Genomic DNA, 12,773 nt, shown 5'->3' with positions numbered 1-12,773 from the left:
ATGTTGAAGTCCCAGAGTGATGGCAGCACGTGGGGTTGAAAGGAGGATTTTGGGCCACGTGCCGAAGTCTTCAGGGTGGGCATGGCTCTACTGCTCAGACCTGACTCACTCAGCAGGTGATGGCCGCCCCAGAGCTGCAGACTACCTGGTGGCCACCTGCCCAGCTTCTCCTCCTCAGTGCCAGGCTCCCAACTGCTGCTGCTACTAAAGCCTCCTCGTTGTCCCATTAGCCCGCCAAGCCCATTTCTGCCTCGTGCAGTTACCTAAACTCCATCTAGGCCAGGGGTCAGCAAACTGTGACCCAATACAGAGATAGTATTTCTGCAAAGCTGAAATACTTACTATCTGGCCCGTTACAAATAAGCTGGCTGACCCCTCACGTAAATCATCAAATCCTTCCTAGCCAATTCCTAGCCAACTGACAGCAAGACCTACAGTGTAATTTTTTAAATTCAATTAACACAGTCATTCACCTTCCAGAAATAGCTGTAAGATTATTGTTTAACAAAAGCAAAACTTATATCTGAGAAGTGTTTTTTAAATAATTATTTATAATATCAAAAAAAAATGCCTTTTCAACAGCAAGAGAACAGTCCAAACCCTCTCTGGGAGGTGTTTCCTTACTATCCCAATTCTTTAGCTGTGTAGCAGCTATGCTCTGTATCACACAAGTTAGCGCTTACCCAGATATTCTTCTTTTAGAAAACAGCACTTATAAGGTTTTTCTGATTATTAACGTTGTGTTTATCTTGGAATATTTGGAAAATATTGAAAAGTATAAGAAGAAAATTTAAATTACGCATCCTTTCCCCATACATAGAAAACTACTATTAACATTTTGGTGAATACACTGCCTCCCTTCTTTCTATGCATTTGTAAATACAGAGATAAAAGCAATATACATTACAAGATAGTGATCATACAAATATTTCCTCGTATTGGTATACATGAATATTTATAACCAATTCTCTTCCACTGGGTACCCAAGACATTTCCAATTTTTCACTCCTGTAAGTAATAATTCATCATACAAGTCTCTGATATTTCCCTAGGAAAGGTAAATACCATTTTATTTTTCTTTTCCCTGATCAACTAAATGGTAGTCTAATCTTCGCAATCCGTTATGAGCTCCTACAGGTCAAGTTATAAATATTTTAATTGACAAGCATATTTAAGGCAAAAAAAAGTCTACAGTTACTATCATCAGAAAACAGTTCCAGTAATTGTACAATGTTACTTGCTCTTTAGCTGTAAATTGGAATCTGATAATAAACTTGAGATGATAAATATACTTACAACACAAAAGAGAAAAACAGGTTCACATTTATCTCTAAATGGCTGCAAAGTCACAACGCTGTCAGCTTCCGCCTGAAAAAGATTATTTCATATAATAATAAAGGACACTACACTCAAGTCATTTGATGTACTGTATTCAAAAAATGCAGAGATACTTTTTTTTATGTTTACTACAACATTTTCTGAGTATGTTATAGCTGTTTTTAGAATCAAATTACACATTCTGGCAGTTCAGACCCTGCATCATTTGGCTTCAACCTTACTTCTCACTGTTCATCTTTACCCAACCTGCAGCTAAACTCATCTCCTGTGGACTGCGTTACACCACCTGCACTTTCCCCCTTGTTACCTGCTCCTGCCCTTCCTTTTCCAACCCAGCTTGAGTGTTCCTCCAAGAACTCTGCCTTGACCCTCCTGCTGCAAATCATCTCCCCTCCACATAGCACTTCACTACCCTTCTCTCCGGGCACCTATAGTTCCTTTCTATATTGTACTACCGTTTTATGGACCTAGCTCATCTCTGTTTGGAGAGCTGCATGCACAGAGATACGATATTTTATACTCACCCTCACATGTCTCCCCCCCCCACCTTATCAGGCAGAGGGCCATGCATGAAAAGGAGCTTCCTAAATGTTTCTTGAATAAACTGGTTGTCAGATTTCAAAGTCTTTGATTTTAAAGTTTTCTCACAAATTTCAAGTTGTCCTAAATTGATTACCAACAACTATATATTAAATAATAGTATGTTCCTGCATATTAACATAACATCCCTTGGGCCAGCTGTCAGGATACGTTATGTTGTAGGGTCTTCTACATAAGAGTTGTTTTTTGGAACCTAAGGCGATTGTTTTCAAACAGGGATTTCTAGAGGTTCCTCAACCATGGCCAAGGATGGTGAGGGTGGAACCGAGCCAAGGTCCCTCAGCCCTGTGTCAGCCAGCCAGAGGGGCTGTGTTGTAATCTTTTTTTGGCATATTGAATTCTACATCATTCTCTTTCTTTCTTTCTTTTCTTTCTCTCTCTCTCTTTCTTTTTAAAAAAGTAGGCTCTATTGTTGAAAGGAACTAATCTATAATATTAAAAGACAGTAGCCAAGATTACATTTAAAAGTAGTCTAGCCATCATCATTGCAATTTTTATATTATAAAAAAGTATTAACAATTAAAGCATTTGGTAATAATATTCCTTAAAAACTATAATATAAAACATTTACTGAATTTTTATATGTATAGGCACAATGTTAGGACAAGTCTTCAAGTCTTTTAAAGGAGCACATAATAGAAAAAATTTTGTACTGACCATTCAGCTTAGGGTGATTTCAATAGGTAATGAACCTCATAGGTTTCAATTTTGGACTTAAGTTTACAAGGTCAGAAAGGATCCCTTTCCCTGATAAACTGCAGGAAAAAAAGTATCCAGCAGAGGGCGCCCCTCCATTGCACCCAACAGAGGTTTGGAGACAAATTTTTTTCACTGTGGATGAGCTGGTCATAGCAGAAAAATAGTATCGATCTATGTGAATGTACTACAGTTGGATGTGCTCAAACAGAAGAGGAACAAAATTTTTTGTTAATTTCAACAGATGGTAGCATTATGAATAGGACATACTTTGGAAAGATTTTCCTAGCACTTCCCAGTGGTATAGACATAGTGACGAAATGAACTGGTCTGGACGTGTTGCTGTCCAGTAGAACTAGAATGTGAGTCACATATATACTTTCAAATTCTCTAGTAGCCACATTTAAGAACTAAAAAAGAAACAGGTGAAAATAATCTAATAATACACTTTACTTAATCCAATATATCCCAAAATGATCATTTTAACATGTAATCGATGTAAAAAATTACTGAGATATTTCACATTCTTTTTTCATATGAAGGCCTCAAAATCTAGTGTGTATTTTACACTTAGAGTACATCTCAATTTGTGGGCCAAATTTTAATCATAAATAATTGATCTCTAATTAGATTTCATAAAGTTTACAGTCAAAGAGGTATATTCACATATCCATGCTGTCCCAAATAATTTTAAAAGTTTTACAATAACCGAATGGAGTATCTGTTTTTTTATATAAATTTAAATTAATTAAAATTAAAAATTCAGTTCATCAGTTACACTAGCCACAGTTCGAGTGCTCAAAAGCCACTTATGCCTAATGGTTATCATATTAGACAACAAAGCTCTAAGCAGTTGATAATCTGACATGGATAAATTGAATAATCAATACATTGGGGTCTAATGAGTTTGGCTGTAATATTTTAATCCGTTGTCACATTTGGGAGGCAAATAAGGGAGGGTAAAATTGCTACCATTTCACAATTAACTGGGTAAATGACCAGAGTCCTACCCAATGCTTTCCAGTAAAAGGCATTTACAGCCCTTATTCTGAACACACACCACATGGTCAAGTGAAAAGAAGTATGGCAATAGACAGATAACCATTTTTATGTTTTTCTAACGTTCACAACCATGGTAAATAATCTTAGTATTATAGGAATGGGCTAAAAATTACATTCGTTCTCAGATCCAGTAGAACTAAATATAGAGTAAAACTGCTAACTAAACACTGTCCATTTTGAAGAGTTGACAGATTGTTTAAATTAAGACAATCCTTAAAGAGACTATAAAGTAACAAGAAAATAATAGTTTAATGGAAATGAAAGCCTTACTACAGCAAAATGCAGAATTTCATCTTCGTTCAGCTCATTTTTCAATTTTCTGAATAAGGTTTGCATTGCTTTGCAAGGTCCACACCAGGCTTGGTAAACATCGATCACTAGAAGATGATAATATTTGTGAAAGAACAGAGTCAAAGAGTCTAGAGTAGCAGCTTATCCCAATCTCTGGGGCAGGGGCAGGGTGAAAACAGAGCAGCTTTTTATTCTGGGAAGTGGGGAGCGGTGCTCCATGTTGGGGTGCCTGGAGGTGCCCTGGATCCAACTCCGGATGGCGAACACCTGCGGAGCCCCAGTACCTGTTAGGCCTTTGTTCTGCAGCATCTCCTCCCACAGGCTTTGATTATTGATGGCCGCCTGCAAAAAGGAAGGCGCTGTCAAAGGTCTTCAAGGGCCAACACACCAAGTAAAGACTTGTTGATGTGTCATGCCCACCTGTAACTGGATTTCTCGTTTTTTGCTTGCCATGTATCCACTATCACATGAAAGAGGGAAGAAAAATAGAAAACATGTAAAAGGAAATTTAAATAATGTTCTTTATTTCTTTATTCATTCAAGCCGCATCTTACGCACTGCAGAAGTTTTCCTTCAGCAGTATTGGATTATGCACTTTCCCCTCTTCTGGAGAGAGAGAAGCCAGGGTCTCTGAAGAACTCTTCAGGCTGGGCACTGTGTTAAATGCTTGCAGCAGCCGTAGTATCTTTCTCTCCCAGTAATTCTGAAGCAAAGTAAGACATAAAAGAAGCAGACTCACAAATATCGAGAACAAACTAGTGGTTACCAGAATAGGAGGTACAAACTATTGGGTGTATGACAGGCTCCAGGATGTATTGTATAATACGGGGAATATAGCCAATATTTTTTAACAACTGTAAATAGAAAGTAACCTTTAAAAATTGTATAAAAAATGAACATTTTTTAAAAATTTATTTATTTTATTATTATCATTATTTTTAAGCTGGTGTTTTTTTGGTTTTTTAAAAAATTTATTTATTTATTTATTTTTGGCTGTGTTGGGTCTTCATTTCTGTGCGAGGGCTCTCTCTAGTTGCGGCAAGCGGGGGCCACTCTTCATCGTGGTGCGCGGGCCTCTCACTATCGCGGCCTCTCTTGTTGCGGAGCACAAGCTCCAGACGCGCAGGCTCAGTAGTTGTGGCTCACGGGCCTAGTTGCTCCGCGGCATGTGGGATCTTCCCAGACCAGGGCTCGAACCCGTGTCCCCTGCATTGGCAGGCAGATTCTCAACCACTGCGCCACCAGGGAAGCCCAAAAATGAACATTTTTTTAAAAAAGGTGTTCGTAAGATGAGCAACCAGTTGCGTGTTTTGCGAAACTATGGCCAGCTCAGTAATGCACCCACTGTCCTTCACTCTAGATTTCCTGGGACTGAACCGGCAATAAAGCATTAGCTTCTAAAAAAAAAAAAAGAACCGTTAGGAGTCACAGTTTCTTAGAGTTTTGTTTGTTTGCCTGCGGTATACTGGAGTGTTCTCTCTGTGTGCACACATGTTAATTGTCTATGAACGCGCTCACGGATCTTTCTTGGGTCCACGCCAAGATTTAATTTTTAGAACAAGGCCACTAGTGTGCTCTGGGCCAAGACGTAAACTTTCCGCAGTTGTTAAATCAGTGAGGCCCAAACACCCTATTCACGGGGGTCAGGGTCATTTATCTGCGGGTCTGACTGCGTGTGTCACAGCGGACACTAGTGTGAAACAAAGGAGTGACCACAAACAAGACTACATCCAGCAACGGGTGTGGGTTCCTCCTCTAGTTGCTAGATTGGGGTGTTTCAAGAACACGAACTAAAGGGGGATGTAAATCACCTCCCTTACCGAGGCCTGAGTCTCAGCGGGGTGAGTTCAGCCAAGTCCAAGTCCCTGGGGCGCCCCGCAGGACCGGGGCGGGGGGGGGGTGGGGGGGAGGAGAGGGGGCGCCGGGCTCCCAGGCCGCCTCTGCCCCGGCTGGTCCCGCTGAAGGACCAGGCAGAGGATGGATACCAGGATGGGCCGGGAAGCGGAGGGCGCCAACGTTTCCTTCCACCCATCCGGCTGCCCGCGAGCCCTGTCCCCCAACCCGAGGACCGCGACTCCAGCGCGCAGACCTGGGCAGCGGTTACAGAGCGGTTGGCTCCGAAGTTCGTCCCCTTCCTGCTGCCCCTCCCGTCCGGGCGCCCCCAGCCTCTCCCCTCCGCCTCCAGCGTGCGCTCGCTCGCGCAGATTCCGTCGTGTCTCTGCCTCGGCCGCTCACCACGTACAGGATGAAACCTGTGTGCCTCGGCTTGGAGCGGAGGGCTCGCCAAGGTCCAGCCCAGCCGGTCTCTCCAAATCCTCCTGCGCCTACCTCTGCTCTTCTTTTTAAAAAAATCATTTAGAAATCAAGTTAGACTTACAGGAAAATTGCAAAAGTAGTACCCCGAGCTACCATACCCTCTCCCCTTAGCTTGGCATCTTTCATAATTATGGTATAATTATTGAAACCAGGAAGCTAACGTTGATAAAGTGTTAACTACACTATAGACCTCGTACAAATCTTTTCCGTTTTCCTAAGAATGAACTTTTCTTGGTCCGGGATTCCATCCTGAGTCCCACATTACCTTTAGTTGTCCTCTCCTTGCACTTCTCCAACCTGGGGCAGTTCTTCTGGACCATCTTTCTTTGTCTTGTAAAACCTTGGTGTGTGTGCGCGTCTGTGTGTGTGTTTTACTTTATTATGTCATTTGCAGAATTTATATCAGGAAATTTTAAAAGTAACTTTAAAAAAACATACTCTCCTTTTCATGCCGTGTAAATTCTATCATTTATGCTTACCTTAACATTTTTCAGCTTACTTTGTTTTCTCTTATTCTTAGGATACAAGTCTACCCAATGCACTGGGTCAGCTGACTGTTCTTCATGGTGATTTTTTTTTTTTTTTTGGTGTTTGTGACTTTTCCTGTGAGTTAATTTTTAGCAAGGATTGCTTTTTTAAAAATTTTATTCAAGTATAGTTGATTTACAATGTTTTGTTAATTTCTGCTGTATAGCAAAGTGATTCAGTTATCATATATATATGTATTCTTTTTCATATTCTTTTCTGTTTTTAAATTTATTTTATTTATTTATTTTTGGCTGTGTTGGGTCTTTTCTGCTCCGCGTGGGCTTTCTCTAGTGGCGAGCGGGGGCTACTCTTCGTTGCGGTGCGCAGGCTTCTCATTGCAGTGGCTTCTCTTGTTGCAGAGCACGGGCTCTAGGGTGCGGGCTTCAGTAGTTGCAGCACGCGGGCTCAGTAGTTGTGGCTCGCGGGCTCTAGAGCTCAGGCTCAGTAGTCGTGGTGCACAGGCTTAGTTGCTCCGCGGCATGTGGGATCTTCCCGGACCAGGGCTCGAACCCATGTCCCCTGCATCAGCAGGCAGATTCTTAACCATTGCGCCACCAGAGAAGTCTTTCATATTCTTTTCCATTATGGTTTATCACAGGATATTGAATATAGTTCCCTGAGCTATACAGCAGGACCTTGTTGTTTATCCAGTCTATATATAACAGTTTGCATCCAGCATGGATTGCTTTTAGTATGAGCCCCTGTGACAGGACTGCGGAAGCATAGCTACACAATGATGTCCCATGTGCCTTTGCCTGGCCCATCAGTATTTAGACCACCAGACGATATGTATGTTAATTTCTCAGCTTAGATTTCCTATTTCCCTTAGCAGAAAATCCAAATCCATATCTATGACTAGCACAATTCTGGGACTTGAATTTCTCATCAGTGACTTTTTATCCACATAGAATTCCTATGGATGACAAGCACGTCACTCCTGCCACTAAACCAGTTGGAGGGCAAATGTTTATAGTTCCATTTCAGAAATGGGACAGCCCGTCTTTATTTCCAGCAGTATACAAGTAGTTGCAGCTAACTGTGAATTATGGACTCTCAACCCTGTAGTATGTGGACCTACAGGGAAGTAGATATCAGAATCCCAGCCACATCTGTTAAGGCTTGTTTTCCATTCTAATACTCCAATGAAATCTTTCTGCTCCAGTCAGCTCACCCCTATGACTTCAGTTTCCTCTTTTGCTTCTCTGTCCTAGGTCTTTCTTTCCCTTCGTTTTCAGCTAAATTAAAAGTTGTTGAAATTTAAAAATTGAGTTATTTTATTCAGTATTTTATTTAGACCTAAACTGGGCATCTTTCTGCGCCAGCTCAGTCAACCATGTTGACTGGATATTAACCTGCTGATTTTTCGTCACAGCGTCCCCTGTGATTATTGCCTTCCCTATAACTTTATGATTCTTAAAAATCATAGTTCGATTTTTTGCTTAAAAAATCAAACTTTCCTCAAGTTTTCTTTAATTTCCTGCAGCAGATAATTTTTAGAGATGGTGCTTCTGAGGCTTCCTTAGCTACTGCCTTTCCAGTGGTCTAACTTCCTTTCCCCATTGCCCCAGGATGAGTGTTTTCTCATCACCCCTCCTCAGAGGGTAATAGACAGGGTGAGTGGCTGACTTGGCCTGGGAATTACTTTGTACCCACTTTTATGGGGGTGAACTCACTAGTAATATCTATACTTGGAGTACAAGTTGTGTGTGTAGCTTCCAGTTTAATTCCCTGTTTTAAGCAAGTTTCACATGGGTCACTCTGTTCTTCTAAGGTGGCATCTTTCTCACGAACTTTTTATTTCTCTGATTTGCTGGAGAAAGACAAATACAACTCTGACTACCAACATTCCCTGCTCGTGTTTGTCCTGATCCTGAGCAGCCTGGGAACACACCTCACACCATGCACTGCTCCATTCGCAGTTTGTTTTTTTTTAACATACATAACTATTTCTTGATTTTAGGCTAACAGTTAGTCACATAATTTCTGGAGCCCATTTCACAAGCTTTAGTTTTTTTTATCCCAGTTCTTCTCATAAGTTCCCCCAGAAAGCCATCTGATTAACCTCTGGGGAACCAAAGTTTTCCTTTGGGCTCATGTTGGCAGCAACACAGGTGCCAGAACTTTCCTCTTTAGGAGCCTCTTCCTCTATGCCAACTATTGGGTTGAACCTAAGAGTAAATTTACTGACAACCTAACCCTGGTGAAATAGCAGTTATCAAAAATATATACCACTCCTTCTATAACACCAGAAGGTGAAGTGTAGAGACAATACGTACCCTTGATATATATCCTTGATTGTAAGGTCCTGTTCAGAAATCCTCTTGTAGGTAATTCTGCTCATCTACTTGGTCCATTATGGGAATAAGGATCCTGTCTACAAAGGTCATTTGCATCTCTAAACCCTATAGTTGCTTCCTGTACTCCAACCCATGTGCAGCACTTGGAAATTTTTTTTAATGAAATTTCTCGTATTAACCCAAAAAGATGTTATTGTGCAGCACCTACAGGAAGCGTTTAGTAGGTGCCACAACTGTTCATGCACCTGTTTCAAAGTCTTCACATAATGATTTTACTATTTAAGGAAAAACATCACTGCTACAAAAAGAAGCTTCAATCTATTCTCAAATGATCACAGACATTTACCAGTGTTCAAGACATGCAAGGCAATAGGTGAAATTGAGTTTTTAAACATCATTCCTACTAATTGCAAAAAGCTTGACTGTTGAGGCTTTGAAACATAAACTTGTTGAGCTTTTGATTTGGGTCTTCCTAGTATAGACTTCAAGGACAAGTGCACTCTGAAAATGTTATTTAAAAGAAAGTATATTTATATTTGATTATAGAAGAGTGTAAGTTAGAAATGCCAAAGACCCCCTGAGAGTGTTACTCCTGAAGGATCTAGTAGTAGTTTGTTTTGCTTCTTGTATGTATTTGACATTATCTTTCAAGTTACATTCAAAGTGCTCTTTCCTGCCCTGACCTGCCTTTTTTTTTGGTCCTCGTGCAGCACTATCTATAGTATTCAGTTTTTTTCTTGGGTCATAAGTTTATCAGCACCTTACTGTTTTACTTGTAGGTTCTCTGGATCTCTGAATATACATGAAAACCCAGAGGAGAGGAACTGGGTAGCTGAATTGCTGAATTATTTTCACTTTACTTTCTTCCTCTTGTGGTTCTCTCTGGCACCTGGCCTCATCACTTGCACATAAACACTCAAAACTTAGTTGGCAAATTAGTACATTTGGAAATAGCAGGTATTCTTGACACATTTATAAACTCCTTAGTGAGGGTACACAGATCTCCTATTTTTAAATGCAAGTGATCTGGTGCAGGTAATTAGACTATAAAGAAAATAAATAGTTTAGGGATTTACTTGCAGTTCATTACTTGAGCTAGAGATAGAAACAAACTAGTCTATCTAGGAGAAATATATGCATATTTTTGTTAATTTTCCCTATCTCCTTTAGATAAAAAATTCCAGATTTTGATACCAATTTAAATGTCATCTGAATAATAATATTCTCTTTTCCCACTAAATACAAAATTAAGGCTCTGAGAATAATGAAGACACAAGACATAGAAAGAAATATCATTTAGTTTCTTCTCTGCTCTCAGTCTCTGGCACCGTGTCTTAGCATGCCAGAGGAAAGTTGATATGATAGAGGTCTGCATAGGATAATAGGGGAATTAGTTAATGAGAAGGTTCATAACTCAGTCTGGAAACAAGGAAGGGACATCATGGGATCTGGTCCGTGAGCCTTTGCAAAAGACAAATAAAAATAATTAATTACTCCCTCTGCTCTCCAAAAAGGACTGGAGGCGAGAACAGAAGGTAAGGTAGCACTGAGCATGGACCATAGAGTGAGGCTGTTGGGATGAAGGGAGGACAAGGGAGGAAGGTGACTTCAAGGTGGAGAAAACAGCCTGTGCCGAGTCACAGAGATGAAAGAGTCGGACACATAGAGAGAACTATGAATGTGATGCTCTGCCTGAAATTAAGGATCCACGTGGGGTCGTGATGAGCCTGGAAAGGGCAACTGTGACTGGAACACAGAAGGTCCCATAAGCAAGATAGTACATATGGGCTCCATGTGAAAACAATGTCAAGCTTCTCAAAGTTTAAAGTGGGAGGATTTACAATCCATGATTGACATAAAAAGTTTTCAATACTAGGAAAACCATGGTGACATCAGCCTGGCATTTGAAGCAGATGTGGTTGGGGAGGTGGACCAGGAGGTAATAGACAGAGGACTGTTGGAGCAACCCAGGAGAGGAGGGCTAAAGACCTCAGTGAAGGCAGAGACCAGAAGTACAGTGTGAAAGAGACAGACTCGTGAAGTTATGAATGGGACTCAGGGATGCTTCGTAGGGAGCAGGTAGGAGAAATTATAGAAATCTCCTGAGTTTCAAGTTTGGGTGAGTGAATGAATGTGAATTCATGTGAATTCATTTCACATGAATGAGGGATGTGAAAGGAGGATCAGACCTGGAGGGAAAATCATGAGTTCAGCTTTTAGGATGGCAAGATGGAAAGAGAAGACTCATTACCTCTATTGACAGGTAAATCAGGAGCAGCATTGTGATCCACAGAATTGGTGAATCCCCAGGAAACAAGTAATCGGGCAAAAGCCCTTGTGCACAATAGCGTTAGGTTTGAATAATAGCACAATCAGAATTACCCTTGCTCTGTGTGGTCAGTAATTTGTGAATAAATAAAGCTTATTACATTAAGGCTTTTTCTAGCTAATTTGTGCTCCTCCCTCTGCCCAACACACACACACTTTTCTATGAAATCCCCATAAAACAATATTAGATATGGTAGTCTTTGTGACCTTAGGCAAGTTTCTTAACCTCTCTGTAGTCTTTACTGGAGCTAATAATAGAACCTATTTAATGACTGCTGTGTAGATTCAATGATTTACAAGATATAAAATGCTTAGAGCAGTCTCCAGCTTATGGTGAACATTCAGTAACTGTTATCTTTTGTCACGCAAAGATATAGCTCTAAAGTATTTTGATTAGCAAACCTGTGTGGAAGTCCAATCTACCTAAAACTTGCAAAAGTAGCTTTTCACAGAAATTCCTATCTCTGTTAAGAATTGAATGGAGATGGTGGAGAAAGAATGCAGGGGAGATAGGGGGGGCATGGGCAAGGGAAAAGAATTACATGACTGAAATGTTTTCAGATGATCAATGCTGATATCCTTTTACACGGATGATTCAGTGATTGATCAATAAAAGAAAGAAACAAAATTTGATTACAGCATCTATATGTAGGTCATCTTAGCACCATGATATCATCTGAGACAAATTGCTCAGCGCACAGAATAAGAAAGAAGGTCATGCATAGCTATGACATGTTGTCATATATTAAATTCCTGTGATTCTGGCCAAGATGGAATAATAGAGACCAGATTTAACATACTACCTGGAACAATAAAAAAAAACTGAAAAAATACATGTAACAATGGTTTTCAAGGCTTTGGATGGGCATCAGGTAAAGAAGGGCAGTGATCAGTGAGAGATGGGAAATAAAGGAGATGAACCCTATGACGGCTTCAGTTTACTGCCTTGTAAGTTTCTAGCTTGCCACATAGGGAGGGAGAACCCAGGTGGAACCAGGCAGAATTCCTGGGTTGAGGAGGCTGAGCTGAGAATCCAGGCAGCTAGAATTTTCAGAGCAGAGTAACAGAAAGGAGAGAGCAAAGCAGAGAGAGAACTCCAGGCATTTATATAACCATCCCTTCCTGAGTATTCAGCTGAGTACTGATCTGTCTAGGGAAGGAAGAATATAAGAGGATTAGTGGGAATTGTGCCCATTGCTCACGTAGGGTTGGAAATAGTACATGTTCCCACCAGACAGATTGAAGAATTTAATAATTTATGAGACATTAGGTATAGTACTCAAGAAGATCTTGCCTGAATAGTGTGAAATAAATAGC

At 40.5% G+C, this 12,773-nt stretch overlaps 2 protein-coding genes across 3 annotated transcripts in view; one reads left to right on the top strand and one right to left on the bottom strand.

The window, feature by feature from the left end:
* The window catches only part of NME8 (NME/NM23 family member 8), a 33,427-nt gene extending 27,551 nt beyond the window's left edge, over nucleotides 1-5,876 (bottom strand). The window contains exons 1-5 of the mRNA XM_036863021.1: nucleotides 5,808-5,876; nucleotides 4,408-4,447; nucleotides 4,272-4,329; nucleotides 3,967-4,073; nucleotides 1,297-1,368 (exon numbers count right to left, since the gene is read on the bottom strand). Coding sequence (XP_036718916.1) covers nucleotides 1,297-1,368; nucleotides 3,967-4,073; nucleotides 4,272-4,329; nucleotides 4,408-4,440 — 270 coding nt within the window. The 5' untranslated portion in view covers nucleotides 4,441-4,447; nucleotides 5,808-5,876. The remainder of the gene's footprint in view (nucleotides 1-1,296; nucleotides 1,369-3,966; nucleotides 4,074-4,271; nucleotides 4,330-4,407; nucleotides 4,448-5,807) is intronic.
* Nucleotides 1-12,773, top strand: part of PNPLA8 (patatin like phospholipase domain containing 8) — a 146,275-nt gene that overhangs the window by 39,170 nt on the left and 94,332 nt on the right. The window lies entirely within an intron of this gene.

The sequence above is a fragment of the Balaenoptera musculus genome, chromosome 9, assembly GCF_009873245.2.
Source record: "Balaenoptera musculus isolate JJ_BM4_2016_0621 chromosome 9, mBalMus1.pri.v3, whole genome shotgun sequence".
NCBI lineage: Eukaryota > Metazoa > Chordata > Mammalia > Artiodactyla > Balaenopteridae > Balaenoptera > Balaenoptera musculus.
Note: the sequence above shows the minus strand (reverse complement) of the source record. Positions and strands in the feature narration are given on the sequence as shown.